At 41.8% G+C, this 22,519-nt stretch overlaps 2 protein-coding genes across 4 annotated transcripts; both read right to left on the reverse strand.

The window, feature by feature from the left end:
• Window positions 1-2,515: 2,515 nt before the first annotated feature.
• On the reverse strand, window positions 2,516-11,554 carry LOC307030877 (uncharacterized protein). Of its 3 annotated transcripts, XM_079696260.1 has the most exons (7): window positions 10,624-11,554; window positions 5,760-5,849; window positions 5,424-5,552; window positions 5,268-5,339; window positions 4,371-4,513; window positions 4,059-4,162; window positions 2,516-3,466 (listed from the first exon to the last, which is right to left on the reverse strand). In XM_079696260.1, exons 1-7 carry the CDS (start codon window positions 11,255-11,257, stop codon window positions 3,319-3,321), a joined length of 1,320 nt encoding a protein of 439 aa, XP_079552386.1. In that variant the 5' UTR covers window positions 11,258-11,554; the 3' UTR covers window positions 2,516-3,318. The 3 variants fall into 3 exon arrangements, with proteins under 3 accessions (XP_079552386.1, XP_079552385.1, XP_079552384.1); XM_079696259.1 differs by having other exon boundaries at window positions 4,371-4,495; window positions 5,268-5,552; XM_079696258.1 differs by having other exon boundaries at window positions 5,268-5,552.
• Window positions 11,555-17,387: 5,833 nt separating this feature from the next.
• Window positions 17,388-19,595, reverse strand: LOC307030870 (uncharacterized protein; the record flags this gene model as incomplete). The annotated part of the gene is made up of 4 exons (XM_079696249.1): window positions 19,463-19,595; window positions 19,300-19,389; window positions 18,904-19,092; window positions 17,388-17,449 (listed from the first exon to the last, which is right to left on the reverse strand). Exons 1-4 carry the CDS (start codon window positions 19,530-19,532, stop codon window positions 17,388-17,390), a joined length of 411 nt encoding a protein of 136 aa, XP_079552375.1. The 5' UTR covers window positions 19,533-19,595.
• Between the last annotated feature and the right edge of the window lie 2,924 nt (window positions 19,596-22,519).

A 22,519-nucleotide genomic window follows, 5' to 3' on the forward strand; every position in this document is an offset into this window, starting at 1 on the left:
TGTTCCCCTCCGGGAACTCCGGTACAGGAAGCCATGATTTCATAACCTGTCAGGGAGCCATGGGTCCACGCTCCTGAACGGTATGACGCTGATGTGGGATTGTGTCAGTCTTAAGGCTAAGATTGCTTTTCTCATGGGTCTCCTCGGGGAATCACTTTGGAGTAGGCGTCAGCATTTCGGGGAAGAAGGTTCCCACTTTGGAATCGTATCAGGGGTTCTCAGCTGAGATGTGGAGGGTGTTCGACCATCCTGTACGGGTTAAAGACGCCTCCAGAAGACTACTCTCTCTTCGAGTGTGCCATCGAATTCCACACAATGTCGAAAGGAGAGTGGATTGAATGAGGAAACCCTTTAGGCTAGTTTCACCAAAGACTTAAATGAGGAAACTAAGGATGAACTGGTGTCTCAAACCTGAACCTTACAATCTTGATGATCCGATTTCCTCAGCCATTCATTCGGAAAATCATCTCGAGGAGTAAGAGAAACAGCGCAGCCATCCCTGTGCTTCCTGTGGTGTCTAGCACCAAGAGGTTAGCAGCAGATCCTTTCATTCCTGTTCCATGCCTCCAGGGATCAAACTTGTTTATCCAGCACATCCCACAGATGCTCAGTTGGATTGAGATCTGGGGAATTTGGAGGCCAAGTCGACACCTTGACAGCTCTCACTGCTCCTTCCCGAATGTCTAGGTGGATACCTGACAGAGTCTTTTGCTGAGTTAAAAGAATTACAGACAGTTAAAGACTGACTGCCTATGAAATCTATTCTGTTAAATAGACATACATAAACTTAACCATAAAGGTAAATAATATTGGCAGTTCATGATTCATTACTTTTGACAGGGTTTATTTATGAACAGGCAGACAAAGGATAAATGTAACATCCGGATTTCAACAACATTTCAAAAGATTTTAATTTGTTCATGATTCCATAAATACACAAATAAACTATCGGAAAGAAGTCAGCAACTTCATGTGCCTCTATGTCCACATCACTGAGGACCTGACATGGACTCTTCACACTAACACCATCACCAAGAAAGCTCGATAGCGGCTCTTCTTCCTCCGCAGGCTGGGGGGCTTAAACTTGGACTCCAGGATACTCTGCAACTTCTACAGGTGCACCATAGAGAGTATCCTGACTGGCTGCATCACGGCCTTGTACGGCAGCTGCACCGCCCTCAATCGTAAGGCTTTACAGAGGGTGGTGAAAACTGCACAGAACATCACCAGGACGGAGCTGCCATCCATGGAGGACCTTTACTCCCAGCGGCTCAGGAAGAAAGCCCTCAGGATTATAAAAGACCCCCCCCCCCCCATCACCCCAGCCACAAACTGTTCAGTCTGCTGCCGTCTGGCAGGTGCTACCGCAGCATCCCGACTAAAACTACCAGACTCAGAAAGAGTTTCATCCCACAGGCCATAAAACTATTAAACACCTGAACGAAGAACATCCATAACATTCACCAGTTTGCAACTCACAAATGATGTATCACTTGTTTATAGACTCTTATGGCACTACTTCTATTCGATTGTATTTACTTGCACTATTTTATCTGTGTTGCACTGTTGAAGGAGCCTGGGACCTAAGATTTTCATCGACATAACTACACTGTAGCTATGTAGGACTGACAATAAAAGCCTTGAATCTTGAAAAAACTATAAATTGACAAAATACAATTGAAACTTTAAAAAGCCAATCACGAAAGAGTCCAAATCAGCTCTGTGCATTTCACTTATTGTAATTTCTTTCCTCTGAAGCATTGTGTCTGCTGCTGATCATGTACAGACAACATTTAGAGTTATTCACATTGAAAAAAATAATAGGATGTGGTAGAATCCCTTTTTTATCTGATGACACCAATTGGTTGCATTTTTCAATGCCTGTAGTGTAGACGGGCCGTAAGGGTTTTTCCAATAAATGAATTCACATTTCTAGATGTGGCTGCTTTGAGTTTAACGGTGAGTCTCTTTAATCTCACCCTTATCTTGTACACAGGAACTGGGGTTGTTAAGACGGTATGAACAAGTTGTTGGTTTCATGTCATCCTGTCTTTGAATAAAGAAAAAAAAAGACTTACTACTGTGCTGTTGTCTTTTTCCCTTTCGTTTTACTGTTGACCCTTTGAATATAGTTTGGCAGATAGTATTTTAATTTGCAGACATTAAGAGGGTGATGCCAAATCATGATGCTGCTTTTGTTCACCTAACTGATCATTATGTTTACATGAGATAACAAGAACATGTAGAATTATTATAAATCAGTCTTCAGAAGAAAAAATGAATACAAATATATAAAGAACTCATGAAAAGAAGGTGTCACAACTGTTGTTGAAAGTGTGAGTGCAAACCTGTTTAATATAGTGCAAACAACATGCCTGCTGCTTTAAAATCTACTCCTTTGATTCTTCCTGCAAATCATTATAGAAAGAATGTCAGGAATCTGGTTATTTAGTATTTAAGGTAGGTGACAAACATTTGGACCAAACTGAAATATGAAGACTTCAACACAAAGAGGCATTATCAAACAAATGCATATTTATTTAAGACAAACAATGCTCTATTTATATATTAGTGCAAATCAGACTAAATTATTTATTGTTTTGCTTTTGGCACCAATATGTCATAAACTAAACCGTTACTTTTACGGTAGTACCAGTCGGAGTACGGGCTGTGAACAGAATTAGGTTACACATTTGACAACAAAGCTGCTGATTGGAGATTAAAATTGCAGAACTGAAATTAATCATTACAATACAGCTTTATTTAGAAAGCACTTTAAACCTCCAGACCCAAGTGCTGTACAGTCAAATAAACAAAACAAAACATACAAAAAAACTACACAGCACAGCTCACACACCATAAAACAAGTACAAGTAAAAACAATAGATCGTTTTTTCTGTCCTTTAATTCAAACCAATTAAGAACTGTTGCCGAAAGTCCCAACCAGTTTTCCAGTCGGTCTAGTAATATGTTGTGGTCAACAGTGTCAAATGCAGCACTGAGATCACACTTTTAAAGGTGTAAAACAAGTGTAGTGTAAAAGTATTAACAAATGTTTTGGTAATTGGCTGCATTTTATATAGCACTTATCCAGTCTTTATAACTCCTTAAAGCATACTGTATATATAGCATTTACACATATTCATACGCAGAGGCAGCCAAACAAAGTGCCAGCTGCTTAAGGAAGCTAACATTCACACATTAGCCAAGAGAGCAATTTGGGGTTAAGTGGGTACATTAACATATTGATGGCATGAGCTGGGGTTGAACCCACAGCCATCCTATTTGAAGACAAACCCACTGCCTCACAGCCACAAGTTAAGCCATTCTTTCACAGATCCATTGCAGACGGCTAGTACACCGCAGATCATTCCAGTTTTCTCTGATTTCCCTTCCATCTACAAGACTTGCACAGTCCTCTTCACCAATCGCTGCACCGCCATTATCAGGGGTCGATCCCCAGTACCTATAGGAGGTAATAGGAAAGTTGATTTTCAGGATCCTCCCACAAATGTGATAGATGTAATGCATTCTGTTTTAGATTGCTTTTCATATACATTTCATATATAGCATTTACCTATTAAAACACACAGCGAAAGACAACATTCGGACACATTAACTAAAGGCCATTCCAATTGAGGCTAAAAAAACAGCTGCCACATGTGGCCAACACATAATTAAAGCTGCTTTATGTATTTCCCTATTTCATAACCCACAGCTTATAGCCTACTGCTTATAACACATTCACACCCACAGCTCAACCCTTTTTCTTGCGAAATCTTCTCATTTACTCTTTCCTCTATTTTAGGGCGAATTGCTGTTTCAAGAAAAGAAAGACGCTTTACCATTTCTCATTTTTATTCTCAAAGTAGCACTGGTTAAATTATTCTCTCTATTGCCACCAGAGCAGCTTTATTTGCAATGAATGTTAAAATGTTAGTTCATTCTGAAATTGATAATAATTAATACATTTTTGGACAGTCATACAAAAAAACACCGATATACATCAGTAGGATGCAGCTACACCAAAATATATGAATATGTTCTGTATGCCTTACGTCAGAGTCAGTGGAGTTCCATCGACCCATTTCCAGGTCCCTTCTTGGTTTATGTCATTCAAACCAATCCAAGTTTGTTCATTGATCATGCTGGTGATGAATTCCTGTTCACAAATGCAGTTTACAGGGATGGACATCAACATTCAGCATACTATTCCCTTTTTACTAGCTCAGAAATATGTAATTAACACCATTGTTGTAACATAATCATTATAGCTGATACGCAAATGTGCTACTATATGTACAATAAAAACATTGATTGATAAAAGCAGGGAGTTATACAATCACAAGTGTTAAAGCAGCACACATTACCTGTTCTCCATAACTGTCTACGATCACCAGATCTGCTCCTCTGGCTGTGCAGTTGTCTCTGCTTTGTTCCCAGGAAGCTTTCTCAGTAGAGAGGAGATAACAGGAACAACCAGACTTCCTCCATCCTTCATGACACGTTTTCTCTGTAAAAGTTTTAAGATCTTGTTGATGTACTGCTTTAACTGCTGGAATATGGAACTCTTGAGTGCATTAAATGTCACTTTTGTAATAATAATGAAAAAAAATATTTATTAAGCATTTTTAGAGGGATCAAAAGAGATCACAAATGTCATTGCAGAACAACTACTTCTCTTGTTTGGGATTTAAATAACTGTTTCGATGTGATCTAGTCAGGCACCACAGCACTGATACTGATCTTGTTAAAGTCTTCAATGACATCCACTTAAACACAGACAGTGGCAACATCTCGGTGTTAGTTACTAGACCGACTGGAAAACTGGGTCTGACTTTCGGCAACAGTTCTAAATTGGTTTGAAACCTTGTTATCCTTTATTATTATTATGCTGCAAATATCTGAAACAAAATACCTCTAAGTTCTTCTTCCTATTGCTTATACTAAAAGTAATTTAGACAAGGAAACTGGCCATAAGCATAGTTTACAGAGAAGTATGAATATTGTGGTCTACACAAGTGTATGGGGCATGATTGTGGGTGAAGAAAAGTAAAACAAACTATAAATCAAATCACTAACAATTAAGTCATTAAAAACTAATTCTTGATTATCATTAATGAAAAGTGTCATTCTGTAACTATTTTATGAAAGGATCAATAGTCAGCCTTAGAATATCAATATCGAGGTATTTTGTAAAAAATATTATGATAATATTTATCTTACATACACCGCGCCCTATGCAAACCCCCACATGAAGCACTCACCCTTGTCCATCAAACTCAGGAGCCTGTCCACCTCTCTGGTCTTTTCAGTGAGGCTGGCATTCAGCTGGTTGATCAGCTGATCTCTGGTCTTTTCAGTGAGGTTGGCCTTCAGCTGGTTGATCAGCTGATCTCTGGTCTTTTCAGTGAGGTTGGCCTTCAGCTGGTTGATCAGCTGATCTCTGGCCTGGAGACGCTCAGTCAGGTTGTCTCTCTCTTCAGTCACTGAGGACAGGTTTGCTTTGACAGTGGAGAGATCTGCAGCTGCACCACCTACTGAGTTATGGTCTGAAATGAAAATAGATGTTTCTTAAATGACCTGATGCAATCATACTGACACAAACCAAAGTAAATGTTTTCCTAATTTGGCCCTAGGAGAAAAGTAGAAAAACGATAGATGTTTTGGTCAAATGTGCATCTTTCAGAAAAGAATATTGCTCTTGAAAATCACACGTTCAAAATGACATTATTAAACGTATTAAAAGAAAAACTCACAGTGGACAGCGAGGCCGATGAGTCCAGCCAGCAGGAAAACACTCAGCAGCCCCAGACCGAGAACAGACGCTCTGAGAAGTCTCCTGGGACCTGAACACAGAGAAAACCAGGAAGTTTAATCCAAAATCCAGAGTGCACTCTGACTGACCCTCTTACCTTCTTGTTTTGCAGATGATCTTGAGCTAAGGAGTTTGACATCGTCAACATTGACATAGATTTCCTCCATTGCTCATGGGACTGCCAACTATTTCCTAGAAGGTCAGCTCTGCAGCAATTATCCTGAAGTATGTGACCGGGGAAAGTGTGTGTCACGATTCTCATGTTATGCCACGCTTTTAGTTTTGTATGTCTAGGTTGGGGTTTATTTTGCTGTTCGGTTCTCCCTGTCTGAAGTCGAATAGTCCATTTAGCTTAGGAACCTTCCTAACCGAGTGAAATGACCCAGAGATATACACAGTGATAGGTGTTAAAGACTAACGTTTATAATAAATATATTTGTATTGATTTCAAGATATTTTCATAGTTCATACAATCATACGTATTGGGATCATTTGTATTAATGTGGGCCGGAGGGAGAGGGTGACGAGCATAAGTTTCATTTTCATTTTTTATTTCAATTCCAATTTTGGTCATGAAGAATATGTTTCTCTGTTGTTCATAAAGCATAAAGCAACAGCTTCAGAGCACAGTGCAGAGTATCTAGATGAGTCCGTCGTTCTTATTAAACATCCATGTTGTAGTCCGTTGTATAGAAAACTGTAGTTTTCATAATTTCCCCACAGCAGCAGACGCACAAAATGACGTCCGCTGGCACATCATAAACACGTCGGATAGTGAAAGTGCAGTCGGATTCTCTAAACTAAAGCACCACAGTCTTTTCTCCTAAATCCTTTTGAATTCTCATATCCACTATTCCTTAACCCCATGACGTTTCACTCAGAGTTCAAGGAATAGGAGATAGGGTTAGAACTTAGGAGCTGATTTTTAAACAATCCGACCGCAACCCCTGTCTCCCTTGTGTATTGTCTGGTCCCTCTCTCTAGCCTCATCCCAATACCCCTCCTCGACTCCTCTCTTCCCCTCCTCCGGGACTTGACCCGGAAATCGATCAAGACACGCCATTTTGAAGGACGTCCCAATAGCTGAAATGCACACGGAGGAGTCGAGGAGGGGTGAAGGAGGAGGGGTGCGGGAGGAGACGAAAGGGAGGATACACCCAAGCCCCCAGGAAGTGCGCCGGACTCAGATGAAAATATTCGTGGTTTTTAAACTAAATAAACTACCCAGTATGAACACTTGTCTAGCCCTTATTAAAAACATTAGTTCCTCAAGTTGTAAAAATGTGCTAATAACATTATTCTGAGAGTTATTTCCCTCTGCATTATGAACGCGCATCTAACCCACGGGACCGCACCGCCCGGCACGTTCATGTTACGTGTTCAGCAGGTTCAGCACTACATGCGTTTATCTTTACCCATGGATGCACAATGGACCCATATCATCTTACTGCCATCCCACGGAGCTGTAATGGATATATTGCACATGTTTGCTGTAATTCATTATTATACAAAATGGGCTGTATGATTAAATCTTGTACCGTAAATGTTATATTAAATAAAGTTAATATTACCGACGTTAGATGAACGTCCCTGTAGCTTCTTATTGCACTAAGAAGCTTATTGCACTGTGTATATATATATATATATATATATATACTGTATACAGTGCAATAATTATTTCATGCTAAATGAAGCTCTCTTGCTTGGATATCACTAGATCCTGTTACAGCGTAATGTAAGTACATAACGACTGATGTTTACATTAGCATAATTGCTAGCTAGCCGTTAGCTGCTAACTGCCGCCTCGTTAATATCAAATTCATCATAATAACAAATCATTACCATGCTGTCATGAACGTGTGGTGCTGTTACGTGTACGCAAATTGACGTGCTTGATGTGAACGAGCATTTTGGTTAAAGTAGCGCATGCGCTATGAGCGCACATACGGGTACTTGTCAGGCATGCCGGGTAATCTGTGACGTTTCGCTCTCTCAAAAGTTGGGCCATTTTATCACCATGCGCCAATGAGCAACTTTCATAGGAATGAATGAGGCCCCGCCTCCCACGCTGTATCCAGTTCTTATTATACATCCATGGGATACACGCGAGCAGACTACGCGGAAGTGTTTTCACTACTCGTGTATAAAAGCCCCGCCCCCACCTTCACAGCTGGTCCATTACAACACAGAAAAACCGACAACTGGAAGATGAGTGGAAAAGCGTCACATAAATGTATAACTGCTCACAGCTCCGTGGGAATTATTATGTGCAATTCATTTCTAAAAGGCTTTCACATTACTATAATTATATTTTTATTTAAATGGAGGCTACATTTTACACCAAAACGGAACACAAAAGCAGGACCAACCATCATACATTGAATTCCTTGACCAACAAGAGAAAGATTCATTCATTTAAATAAATATTTAACCAGAAATGGGCCGGTTCTAAGGGGTTCTTCAGTTAAGCCCGATGAGAGGGGATACAGCTGTGCACATGTCATCATTAACAGACGTCGTTTAAGAGTGACGTTTGAGTGAACGAGGACATCCCAATTAATACCTGAGGACTCCTCTGTCCTTGCGTCACCTCCTCGTGTCTCTCACTCGCATCTTACGGAGGCGGAGCTAAGACGCAAGGAAGGGAAGCGAGTGAAGGAAAGGAGGAGTCGAGGAGGGGTATTGGGATGAGGCTTTTGTGTTTTTCCTCCCTGTCATTAGTTTCCCTGGTGTGTCTAATTGTCTGATTGTGTTCACCTGTTGCCCTTGTGTTTCTCCTCCCCTGCCCGGCTGTTTCTCGTCTCGTGATTACCCCTCCCTGTATTTAGTCTTGTCTCTTCCTGTGTTCAGTGTTGGTTTGTCTTTTGTTGGTGACCGAGTTCACCGGGGAGTGTTCTGTTTTTTCCGAGTTACATTATTCTCCTTGAAATAAAGGCAATTTCAGTGTTACCTGCAGTGCTTGAATTGGGCCGGTACTCACCGGTACGCAGTACCGGCACTTCTGATTTTTACCCATGTGGTACCGGCACTTCTTACTGAGTACCGGCAAGGTGCCGGTACTCAGTAAAATGCCGGTACTCAGCCGCCGGCAATATACGTATATATTGTAAACGCAACGCAGCGCAAATGTGGGTCTGACTCTGCCTCACAGAGGGTGACTGGCTGTCTAGATGACGTGGCCTGCCGACATTGCCACTTTCATACAGATCATACACTAAAGCCCTCGATTGGTCTCTGTGTGTCATTCAAGCTCGGGAGGGTGTGTGTTGGTGTATGTGTGGCGCGCGCGAGCGAGAAAGCGCGCGCACCTGTTACGTGTATTGTTGTTAGCATCTGGTGCTAGCTAGCTGCGTTAACGGATATAAGGAGCTGTTTCAACAACAAGGTGGAGGGAGAGTCCTTTGCTGTCAGACTGAGAGGCTGATAACTACAGCTCTGGTGAGGTAAATTACTCTCTGAGTGTTTAGATAGTTAACTTAGTTTAAGTTATCTCAGTGGGTCTCAAACGGTTCGGTCACCATTTATGTAAACACATATTTCCATTTGAGGGGGTAGTGATTCGTAAAATATGCATGAATAATACAAACAAAATGTTAATTAGGTGAAAAAAGGTAAGATAAACTTGTTGAGAGCTAAAACTAGTCTTTGCTGTTGCCTCAAAGAGGAGCAGGGGGGAGAGGAGGGAGACAGGAGAGGCCGATTCAGGAGCCCAGGCACACTCACAACTATAAATAAACCAAAAACAAATAAATAAACAAGTTTCAATGTTTTTTCATATTGGATATTGTATGTTATTGGTTATGGCCATGTACTTATGATTTTATGATTATTTAAATGTATACATTTTTGTTTCACATGGGTGTAGTCTCTTTATTTCCCCCTCAAAATGCACCAGATTGATGCATTTAAGTCCAACATTTAAAAAAAAATCTTACCGGGGGAGCATGCCCCCGGACCCCCTATAGGATTTGAGGATAGGATCCCAAATAGATTTGGAAATGTTTTTAAATAGTAACCCATCTCCATATGTTTCTTTTTGGGTAGTAGATTTAAACTAGAGGGCTATCACTTTGTGCAGCAACGCTATTGACAAATAAATCCAGCAAAATGGCACAAAAAACTGGTAGTGGCCTCAGGGACGAGGAGTCATTTAACCAGCCAGTAGGAGTCAAGCTTTACTTTCTTTTATATCCATAAAGAAAAAGTCAATCTGTTTACAGTTGTTTCATTATGGATGTTGAGAGGTATCCATATATCTCTTCATTTTGCTCTCAAATTGCACCAGATTGATGCATCTAACTTCAATATTTTAAAAAAAATTCCCGGGGGAGCATGCCCCCGGACCCCCCTAGACTAGAGGGTGTCAGGTCCACTCCCCACTTATAAAAATAGCACTTTACCACTGCACCCCCTCTAATCTCAGATGCACCCTGAGTCATTTTGTTTAAGTACAGTGAGCCTTTCTAACATATACAGTAAAGAAAAACCCACCAGCATTATAGGATATACTATGACTTTGTGCCAAATACTTGTTGCTGATTTAGAGTACTGGCACCTTTTTTATTCCAATTCAAGCACTGGTTACCTGCATTTGGGTCCTGCTTGCTTCACTCACCGTAACAGAACCAACCAACCAAGGATGGGCCCAGCAGATCCATTTGAGCAGGAATTATTGGATTTATCCTTTTCTTTGACTTACTGCTCTGATCGATAGAGGGGAGCGTCCGGGGTTCAGCAGCGAGAGGCTGCTCTGGCAGAGGCTCGCCAGATGGCTACGGAGAGACCAGGCTTGGTGAAATTCTTACCTGGCTGGATTTTGAATTTCCTCACGGTGTGTGATTCCCGGCCTGCTAGCCCCAGGCATGCTAGCTCCCTGCCTCCCAATTCCCAACCTGACACGATACGCTTCGGTGTGTTTCGTCTGGAGTCAACCCTTGCATCTGCCCCAGTTCCTGCTCCTGTCCAGGAGCCGTTCTCTGGAACTCGTCTGGCTTTTGGAGGTCCACGGAGCCTCCAAACGGCTCCTAAGAGAAGGAGTCGCAAGTCCAGGCTAGCAGCCTGAGCCCCAAGAGCCATGGTTCCGGCCCCAGTTCTGGCCCCAGCAGCCATGGTTCCAGCCTCAGTCCTGGCCCCAGCAGCCATGGTTCCGGCCCCAGTTCTGGCTTCAGTGGCCATGGTTCCGGCCCCAGTTCTGGCCCCAGCAGCCATGGTTCCAGCCCCGGTTCTGGTCCCAGCAGTCATGGTTCCGGCCCCTGTTATGGCCCCAGCGGCCATGGTTCCAGACCCAGTTCTGGCCCCAGCAGCCATGGTTCCAGCCCCAGTTCTGGTCCCAGCAGCCATGGTTCCAGCCCCTGTTATGGCCCCAGCGGCCATGGTTCCAGACCCAGTTCTGGCCCCAGCGGCCATGGTCCCGGCCCCAGTTCTGGCCCCAGCGGCCATGGTCCCAACTCAAGTCCCTTCTCTAGTCCCTTCTCTAGTCCCTTCTCAAATCCCTTATCCAGTCCCTCCTCTAGTCCCTTCTCTAGTCCCTCCTCAAGTCCCTTCTCTAGAATCTCTCCAGTCCCTTCTCCAGTCCCTTCTCTAGTCCCTCCTCAAGTCCCTTCTCTAGTCCCTTCTCTAGTCCCTACTCAATTCCCTTCTCAAGTCCTTCCTCTAGTCACTTCTCCAGTCCCTTCTCTAGTCCCTTCTCTAGTCCCTCCTCCAGTCCCTTCTCCAGTCCCTTCTCTAGTCCCCTTTCTAGTCCCCTTTCTAGTCCCTCCTCTGGTCCCCTCCTCTGGTCCCTTCCCTAGTCCCTTCCCTAGTCCCTTCTCTGGTCCCATCTCGAGGCCCCTCTCTAGTCCCAACTCAAGTTCCCTCTAGAGTCCCCTCTCAAGTCACCTCTCGAGTCCCCTCTCAAGTCACCTCTCGAGTCCCCTTTCTAGTCACCTCTCGAGTTCCCTCTCAAGTTCCTACTCAAGTCCCTACTCAAGTCCCTACTGAAGTGCCGCTGGAGGTTCCGCTGGGGGTCCTGCCAACTCCATGTCCTGTCCCGTTGGGGGTCCCGCTGACTACTCTTCTGCCGGGGGTCCTGCCAACCTTATGTCCCGTGCCTTTGGAGGCCCCGCCGACGATTCTTCTGCCGGGGGTCCTGCCAACCCTGTGTCCTGTGCTGTTGGAGGTTCCGCTGGGGGTCCTGCCAGCTCCATGTCCTGTCCCGTTGGGGGTCCCGCCTACTACCCCTCTGCCGGGGGTCCTGCCAACCCTATGTCCTGCCCCGTTGGGGGTCCCGCAGACTACTCTTCTGCCGGGGTTGGAGGTCCCGCCGACAACTCTTCCGCTGGGGGTCCTGCCAACTCCATGTCCTGTCCCGTTGGGGGTCCCGCTGACTACTCTTCTGCCGGGGGTCCTGCCAACCCTATGTCCTGTCCCGTTGGGGGGCCCGTCGACTACTCTTCTGCTGGGGGTCCTGCCAATCCTATGTCCTGTTCCATTGGAGGTCCCGCTGAGGGTCCTGCCAATCCCATGTCTTGTTCCGTTGGAGGTCCCGCCGCCACCTGTCTCGCCGGGGGTCCTGTCAACTCCTGGTCCTCTTCAGTGGGGGATCCTGCCGAAGCCTGTCCCACCGGCTCCGGTTCCTTCCCGGCCTCCGGAGTTGTTCCGTCGCCGCCTGCTTCGCCCTCGAGCCCGGCTCCCTGAGTGCCGCGGCCTTCGCCCTCAAGATCGGCCCCCTGAGTTTGCTCGCTGTGGTCTTCGCTCCTCCATGGACTCTGCCTTTCCCCCGGGCCATCCACCCGAGACCCCCTCCATGGTCTCTGCCTTGCCCCCGGGCCGTCTGCCCGAGACCCCCACCATGGACTCTGCCTTGCCCCCGGGCCGTCCGCTCGAGACCCCCACCATGGACTCTGTCTTTCCCCCGGGCCGTCCTCCCGAGACCCCCTCCATGGTCTCTGCCTTGCCCCCGGGCCGTCCGCTCGAGACCCCCACCATGGACTCTGCCTTTCCCCCGGGCCGTCCACCCGAGACCCCCTCCATGGTCTCTGCCTTCCCCCGGGCCGTCCGCCCGAGATCCCTTCCGGGTCCTCCGCTGTTTTTTCCGAGTTACATTATTCTCCTTGAAATAAAGGCAATTTCAGTGTTATCTGCATTTGGGTCCTGCTTGCTTCACTCACCCTAACAGTGTGGTTGCTGGTTTGAATTTCTAAATGCTTTATCTTTTTGAGGAAGTCACACATAATTTGAGGAAGTCACACATAATTTGAGGAAGTCACATATCATTTTCATATCTATCCAAAAACAAAAAAACAAGACTATAAGGAAATACTGTTTGTTTCTCAAACTGAGAGTCAAGACAAATTCACATAAGCTTTATTTATGACTATATTAAAAACATACTATTGCCAAAGCACATTGATAATCCAGATTTAAGACTGAAATCATTGTGATAATCATGTCCATTGTGTTAAATAGAGACATATAATCTTACAATTTAAGATTACCATTACCATGGATTACCATCCATTAAAATGAATAATAGGACTAGACAGGTGAACAAAAAGACTTGACTAAACATAAATCTAACCTGGGCTATGAACTAAACATGAAAAATGTAACATGAACCTGATTTACTAACTTAACATGACATGAATAAATTAGCAGACATGACGGGATGTTACAGTCTGACTGACACACTTACCTTCTTGTTTTGCTGATGATCTTCTTGAGTTTAGGGGTTTGACACCTTCAACATTGACATAGATTTCCTCCATCACTCATGGGAATGTCAAGTATTTTCTAGAAGGTCAGCTCTACAGCAGTTACACTGAAGTATGTGACCAAGGAAGACTTTCAATTTCTAAACACTTTATCTTTTTGAGGAAGTCACTCCCCCACTAAGGATTAAAATTTGCTTCTTAAGAATCCTGTACCAGACAATGATCACACACACCATATTAAAGTAACTATCTATCTATCTATCTATCTATCTATCTATCTATCTATCTATCTATCTATCTATCTATCTATCTATCTATCTATCTATCATTCCTTTTAAACTTTTAAACTACTTTGACGTAGATTAGTAATACAGTACTTAAAATGTATCAATTGTGCAGAAAGGTTCTTTTCACAGTAGTAAAAACGTCACGTCTTTTGGTAACATGAACATATCCTCTACAAAACCCATCCGCCAACTCATGTCTAAAAGGGGCCCTTCGATGTTTGTTGGGGTTTCCCTTCCCTAGTGTGTTATATAGGTTTTTATGCATGTAAATTGTTTCAAAGGCTAAACTCCCAATCTTAAAGAGTTTCTTTATCAAACAGCCCCCCAGCAGTACAATAAGTAGCTTCCTTTAATTGCATATGATGGTCATGAGCACGTATAAAGCACAGATAAATAAAGATACATGCTAACATCCTGGTTTCCCATGTAATATTCCCAGTAACAAGCAGTCAAATGTGGCCAAAACTCAAACCAATATCTTCATTCCTGACCTCCAACCACTTGTTGATGTAGACTCTCTTTCTCTATATATACAATGTGGCACATACAAAATCACTTTTGAAGTCATTTTGCATAAATTATAAAAGTATTAACACATATTGGTAAATTAATAGCATTTTATATAAAGCAGTCTTATTCATAGGCAGGGTCAGCCAAACAAAGAGCCCCCTGCTCAAGGAAGCTAACATTCGCACATTGGCCATGGGAGCAATTTGGGGTTAAGTGGGATACAGCGACATGTTGACGGCAGGAGCAGGGGTTGAACCCACAACCTTCCCATTTGAAGACAAACCCACTACCCCACAGCCATACACACAAACTAAGCCTTTTTTTCACAGATCCATTGCAGAAAGGTAGTACACTGCAGATCATTCCAGTTTTTTCTGGTTGACCTTCCATTTACAAGAATTGCAAAGTCCTCTTCACCCACTGCAGATCTCCACCACCATTAACAGGGGGCGATCCCCTAATAAGAAAGGTCATTTCCAGGGTCCCCCCCGCCACACTTCACCTGTCAGTGGTCATGATGTTATGGTTGATCGGTGACAGTATCCCTTGTCTCTAATGAACTTTGCCTTTCACTCCCTATTCCACCATTTTCACGAAACCTGATCTACGAAATGCAAACCACCCAGTCCGGATCTGTAAAGAAGACGAGTGGAAGACGGCTTTCAACACCCCTCTGGGCCATCTGGAATACCTGGTGATGGCTTTTGGACTCACACATGCCCCTGCTATATTCCAAAACCTGGTAAATGTTGTCCTTGGGCACATGCTTAACCATATTTTTTTCATATACCTTGATGACATTCAGATTTGTTTTTGAAATAAACAAAAGGAGCATGTGAAGCACACCTGTTTTGGAGAATCGCATGTTCGTTAAAGCAGAGTGGTGAGTTTCATGCTTCTACAGTCTCTTCTCTCAGCTACATCATGGCCAAAGGACAAGTAAGAATGGACCCGGCCAAGGTGAAAGCAGTCCATGACAGGCCCAGTTTGGAAAGCTGTAAGCAACTACAAAAGTTCCTGGTTTTGCTAACTTTTACAGAAGGCTTATTTGCAACTATAGCCGCATTGAAGCCCCTCTAACAACTCTCACTTCCCCTTCCCGAATGTTTAGGTGGATACCTGTAAGAGTCTTTTGCTGAGAGTTAAAACAATTAGAGACAGTTTAAGACTGACTGGCAATGAAATCTATTCTGCTAAATACATAAACTTAACCATAAAGGTAAATCATATTGGCAGTTCTTGATTCACTATTTTTGATAGTTTTTATTTGTTGTAACAGGTAGATAAATGTAACATCTGGATTTCAACAACATTTCAAAAATACTTACATTGGTTCATGATTACATAAATACACAAATAAACTATAAATGACCTCCTTAACAAAAAACAATTGACACTTGATGAAGCCAAATACCAGACATCAGTTGTGTGCTTTTTACTTTTTGTAATTTCTTTCCTCTGAAGCATTCTGTCTGCTGCTGATCATAAACATACAACGTTTAGAGTTATTCACGTTGAATAACAACATAGGATGTGGTAGAGTCACTTTTTTATCTGATAACACCAATTGGTTGAATTGCAAGAGCTTTATCTTGTCAAATCACATTCAGTACACCCACAGTATTTATTTTTGAGGTGTTTATCTTGGTATGCATGTCAAAAAAAAGTTGCCATTGCCTCATCTAGTTATATCAAATTTGAACCTTTACTTTAAATGTATCCTGTGTGTTGTGTTGACTCCCATTACAGAAACATGTGACTTTATGCCCTCACAGTGTAAATTAAGTTAGAAAAGTCACAACACAAACCAGTCTGTATTTAAACCAAAAGTAAAGCCTTACGTCAGATTCAGTGGAGATCCATCCACCCATTTCCAGGTTGCTTCCTCTTCTCTGTCACTCAAACCAATATTTGCATTAATTGATTAATATTCTAAATGTATTGATCCTGTATAGATCTGTTTCACTGGTTAATAAAAAGAGAATAGCATGACATTGCTGTGAAAGCAGGGATCTGAGATTTTAAATGCTCATAAACACAAATGTCTTTCCTCTGAAGTACTCTGTCTGCCGCTGATCATAAACATAACAAGTTCACATCCTTTCAAAGATAACTTTCAGGGAGGAGTTGTTCACTTTGAGAAAAAAAGATGAAGTGGTAAAGCTGCTTTTTATCTGATAACAGCAATTTGTTGAAGTGGAAGAGCTTCATCTTGTCAGAGAACATGTTATACACCCACAATATATTCATACGGTTTTTATCTTTGTATGCATGCTCAAAGAAAGTTCCATTTCCTGATCTAGCTAAATCTAATTTGCCCATTTACTAAAGTACTGTCATTAACTTCAAATAAAAGGCATATTACTTTTCAAATGAAACATGAGCTAATCCTGCAGTTAAAGTCCCAGATTATTATTTTGATAAACATACATACATCTTTGTATTAATTGACAGCACTAGTTCTTACAGTATGTACAAAGTGGATGGTACCTATGAATGTTAAATACCTGCAATAGATTTGTACTCACATGGCCACAAGAGGTCATTGTTAGGAAACATACTGTATAAACACACAGGCTATTTTACATATTTGAACAAGTTAGACCAATGCTGGGATTAGAGTATTGTTGTATTGTTTTTATTTTTCTTATTTGTATCATATTCTGCTCAATAAGGCACCTTCAATATTATAACTTTCAGGAACTGTGGGCTTAAAAGCAGATGTTTTTAATAAGCTGTTTTTGTTGATATGTAAAAGGATTAATACAAATACTAATTTAATTGAGGCAAACAAAAGTTGGCAACAACAAATTAAATGACTATTTATTTATAACTGATTGTAATCAACAACAAAAAAACACTAAATACATGTGATTTATTAATTTCGAGCAAAGTCATTCTTATTCATGAAATCAGACATTGTGTATAGTTTTAAATAACTCAATATAAACTCAATTGTGAAAGCATGATTGCATGTTTAGTATCCAAACAGACTCCAATGTTAATGTTTCTCACAGATCCAATGCAGATCGTCCTCACAGGGCTGGTCGTTCCACCTTTTGGCGTATTCAATACGTATTTCTACACAGTCCTCTTCGCGTGGATACCCTCTTCCATTATCAGGCTGTCTTGGGCTCCAAAACCTAAAAGGTAGTACAGGGAAACAAGATGAACTAAAAGATGGACATCAAATACAAATAACTATAAGTAACACAGCCATGTTCTTTTCTTAATACTCAAATAAATCTTCTGGTGAAAGGGGCAGACACCCTACGTTTAAATGCATCCTGTGTGTTCTGTTAACTCCCATTACAGAAACATGTGAAACATTTAGAAAGGTCACAACATAAACCAGCATCTGTATTTAAACCAAAGTAAAGCCTTACATCAGATTCAGTGGAGATCCATCCACCCATTTCCAGGTCCCCTCCTCTTCTGTGTCACTCAAACCAATCCAAGTGCTTCCCTTGATCATGCTAGTGATGAATTCCTGTTCACATATTAAAAATGCAGTTTACTGGGCTGGACATCAACATTCAGATAACTTTTCTCTTTTTACTAGCTCAGAAATATGTAATTAACACCATTGTTGTAACATAGTCATTATAGCTGATAGACACATTTGCAAGTATATGTACAATAAAAACATGATTGATTGATAAAAGCAGGAGTTATACAATCACAAGCAGCACACATTACCAGTTTTTCATTACTGTCTATGATCACCAGATCTGCTCCTCTGGCTTTGCAGTTGTCTCTGCTTTGTTCCCAAGAAGCTTTCTGAGTAGAGAGGAGATAACAGGAACAACCAGACTTCCTCCATCCTTCAGGACACGTTCTCTCTGTGGAAGTTTTAAGATCTTGTTGATGTACTGCTTTAACTGCTGGAATATGGAACTCTTGAGTGCATTAAATGTCACTTTTGTAATAATAATGAAAAAACATATTTATTAAGCATTTTTAGAGCGATCAAAAGAGATCACACATTTCATTGCAAAACAACTACTTCTCTTTTTTTGGGATTTAAATAACTGTTTCGATGTGATCTAGTCAGGCACCACAGCACTGAGACTGATCTTGTTAAAGTCTTCAATGACATCCACTTAAACACAGACAGTGGAAACATCTCGGTGTTAGTTACTAGACCGACTGGAAAACTGGGTCTGACTTTCGGCAACAGTTCTAAATTGGTTTGAAACCTTGTTATCCTTTATTATTATTATGCTGCAAATATCTGAAACAAAATACCTCTAAGTTCTTCTTCCTATTGCTTATACTAAAAGTAATTTAGACAAGGAAACTGGCCATAAGCATAGTTTACAGAGAAGTATGAATATTGTGGTCTACACAAGTGTATGGGGCATGATGGTGGGTGAAGAAAAGTAAAACAAACTATAAATCAAATCACTAACAATGAAGTCATTAAAAACTAATTCTTGATTATCATTAATGAAAAGTGTCATTCTGTAACTATTTTATGAAAGGATCAATAGTCAGCCTTAGAATATCAATATCGAGGTATTTTGTAAAAAATACTATGATAATATTTATCTTACATACACCGAGCCCTATGCAAACCCCCACATGAAGCACTCACCCTTGTCCATCAAACTCAGGAGCCTGTCCACCTCTCTGGTCTTTTCAGTGAGGTTGGCCTTCAGCTGGTTGATCAGCGGATCGCTGGCCTGGAGAAGCTCAGTCAGGTTGTCTCTCTCTTCAGTCACTGAGGACAGGTTTGCTTTGACAGTGGAGAGATCTGCAGCTGCACCACCTACTGAGTAATGGTCTGAAATGAAAATAGATGTTTCTTAAATGAACTGATGCAATCATACTGACACAAACCAAAGTAAATGTTTTCCTAATTTGACCCTAGGAGAAAAGTAGAAAAACGATAGATGTTTTGGTCAAATGTGCATCTTTCAGAGCAGAATATTGCTCTTGAAAATCACACGTTCAAAATGAACTTATTAAATGTATTAAAAGACAGACTCACAGTGGACGGCGAGGCCGATGAGTCCAGCCAGCAGGAAAACACTCAGCAGCCCCAGACCGAGAACAGACGCTCTGAGAAATCTCCTGGGACCTGAACACAGAGAAGACCAGGGAGTGATACAGTAAATCCAAAATCCAGAGTGCACTCTGACTGACCCTCTTACCTTCTTGTTTTGCAGATGATCTTGAGTTTAGGGGTTTGATATCGTCAACATTGGCATAGATTTCCTCCATTGCTCATGGGACTGCCAACTATTTCCTAGAAGGTCAGCTCTGCAGCAATTATCCTGAAGTATGTGACCGGGGAAAGTGTGGTTGCTGGTTTGAATTTCTAAATGCTTTATCTTTTTGAGGAAGTCACACATCATTTGAGGAAGTCACATATCATTTTCATATCTATCCAAAAAAAAAAACAAGACTATAAGGAAATACTGTTTGTTTCTCAAACTGAGAGTCAAGACAAATTCACATAAGCCTTATTGATATGACTATATTAAAAACACACTATTGCCAAAGCACATTGGCAATCCAGATTTAAGACTGAAAACATTGTGATAATCATGTCCATTGTGTTAAAGAGACATATAATCTTACAATTTAAGATTACCATTACCATGGATTACCATCCATTAAAATGAATAATATTCAAAATATTCTGATCCTGTAAAGATCTATTTTACTGGTTAATAAAAAGAGAATAGCATGTCATCATTGTGAAAGCAGCTACAAATGTTTCTTGGCATGAAAAGCTGGCTCTCTTGATGGCACAAGGCACAAGACGAACCGGCACAGGACAAAGGGAGACGAGGACTATATAAACGCAAGAGGTAATGGGACAAAGGTGACAACAATCAAGGGAGGGGCTGACAATAACACGGGGAGGAAGACACACAAGTGCAGGAGAGCTCTGAAACGAGTACAAAAGAAAACAGGAAGTGCAATGACAGGAATAGACAGAATAGCCGTGGGAACATGTTTCAAATGGGGGGTGCTGTGGGGATGACACCAGGGCCGGTTTTGACCAATTTGCTGCCCTAGGCAAGATTTTAGCTGGCAATGAAAAACCTCTACAGAAGACCAATACACTACAAACAGAGAAACATATTGACATAGTGGACAGCTTATATAGCAAGGCTTCAAATGTATTTAGTATTGCATGAACATGTTTTAATTGGGGGGTGGACTTCACATCCTCTAGAGGTGTCCGGGGGTGCACCCCCGGGAAGATTTTTTTTAACATTTTAAAGTAAAATGCTTCAATCTGGTGCACTTTGAACGCCCAATTACTAGAGACTGATCTAGGGGTTACAACTCTAAACACCCATATGAAAAAGATCGGTTTGCATTTTAATAATCAAATAAGTATGTGAACATAACCGATAACCTACCATAGCCAATAACAAATACATGTAGGCTAACTTGTTTTATTTTTGTGGTTCATTTATATCTTATTTGATCAGTTAACATTTATTTATTTATGCATATTTTTAAATCTCTCCAGTTTTAAACGATATTTTTGGTTTACTGTCCTATAGTATACATTGGAATGATTTCAAACCTGTTTTTATTTATCCTAATAATTATAAAGGAGTGCCTTGGAAATATTTGTTTAAATAAATTGTGATCAAAACGTTTGAGACCCACCGAGATAACTTAGACTAAGTTAACTATCTAAACAATCGGAGAGTAATTTACCTCACCTGAGCTGTAGTTATCAGCCTCTCAGTCTGACAGAACTCTCCCTCCACATTATTGTAGAAAGAGCTTCTTATATCCGTTAGCGCAGCAGAAGCTAACAACATTCCCCGCCGGTACAGGTGCACCCCCTCTCTCTATCTATCTCTCTCTCTCTCACGCTGGCTGTGAGCTGTGAGCTGCGGGCGCCTGATAAGCCAACATCCCCCACTATCATCACTTACAGCGCCCATCGTACAGGGCAAATGGAAAATGTAACCGGGGTGAAAAGGGTGTTATCTTTACTTAATTTAGTGGGAATCTAAGCATAGTATGGGGTGTCATCAAATGCCGTTGCCATGGCGACGGACAACTCGCCATGAAACACGATGTGGCTGTAAGTCCCATCGACACGGTCCAATCGTCCCCCAATCTTCACTTGTATATCACCGGTCCATGCCTCAACAGCTCTACGCCAATTCTGAGATCTCATCATATGCCGTTTCCATGGAAACGCATCCCTCGCCATAAAATATGATGTCGCTATAACTCCTATGAAAATTTTCAAAAAGTGCTCAAACTTCACATGTGTGCTAACAGTCCAGCCGTGAAGACATCTACGGGACAGTTTTGAGATTTCTTCAAATCCGTTGCCATGGCAACACAATGCTCGCCATGAAACACGGCTTTCTCATAACTTCAGTGAAACTGCTCCAAACGCCCCAAAACTTCACAGGTTTGGTAACGATGCAGCCATCAACGCATCTAAGCGTAATATGGGGTGTCATCAAATGCTGTTGCCATGGCGACAGATCATTCGCCATCAAGTTAGTTCAGAAGTTTGCAGTTCAAATATTCTGCTGCTTTTCCAAGCCTTTTTACTTTCTTTTCTTCTCTCATCACACATTTAAGCCCCCTGTGTACATGTATCATTTCAATCTAAATTCTTCCCTTTCTTCTTACACATTACATTTCAGCATAGCAGTTTAGCGTCACATTTTCAGCATAAAGCATTCCCACTAGCAATTTCTTCAGGAATTGCATTCTCTAGTTATGAATGTTGTTACATCAAGGCTGAAAATTAATTTTGTTTGTATTATATTTGTATTTAATCTTGTGGAAGTGCAGATCCCCTGTCCTCCACCAGGGTGTGCTGCAGCACCCTCAGCACCCCTATTTCCCACGGCCCTGCTAGACAGGTGAACAAAAAGAATTGACTAAACATAAATCTAACCTGGGCTATGAACTAAACATGAAACATTTAACATGAACCTGATTTACTAACTTAACATGACATGAATAAATTAGCAGACATGACGGGATGTTACAGTCTGACTGACACACTTACCTTCTTGTTTTGCTGAGGATCTTCTTGAGTTTAGGGGTTTTACACCTTCAACATTGACATAGATTTCCTCCATCACTCATAGGAATGTCAAGTATTTCCTAGAAGGTCAGCTCTACAGCAGGTACACTGAAGTATGTGACCAAGGAAGACTTTCAATTTCTAAACACTTTATCTTTTTGAGGAAGTCACTCCCCCACTA

This window comes from Notothenia rossii (genome assembly GCF_949606895.1).
Source record: "Notothenia rossii genome assembly, contig: SUPER_2_unloc_2, whole genome shotgun sequence".
NCBI lineage: Eukaryota > Metazoa > Chordata > Actinopteri > Perciformes > Nototheniidae > Notothenia > Notothenia rossii.

Bases quoted from the DNA above. Each gene is read 5' to 3' on its own strand.
- LOC307030877 (XM_079696258.1), bottom strand. From the start codon at position 11,257: ATGGCCGCTGGGGCCAGAACTGGGGCCGGGACCATGGCCGCTGGGGCC. The intron at 4,514-5,267 runs GTGAGTGCTTCA...AAACTTTTACAG, and splicing joins CCTGAGTTTGATGGACAAGG to AGAAAACGTGTCATGAAGGA. The intron at 3,467-4,058 runs GTAAGGCATACA...TACCTCCTATAG, and splicing joins GGAACTCCACTGACTCTGAC to GTACTGGGGATCGACCCCTG.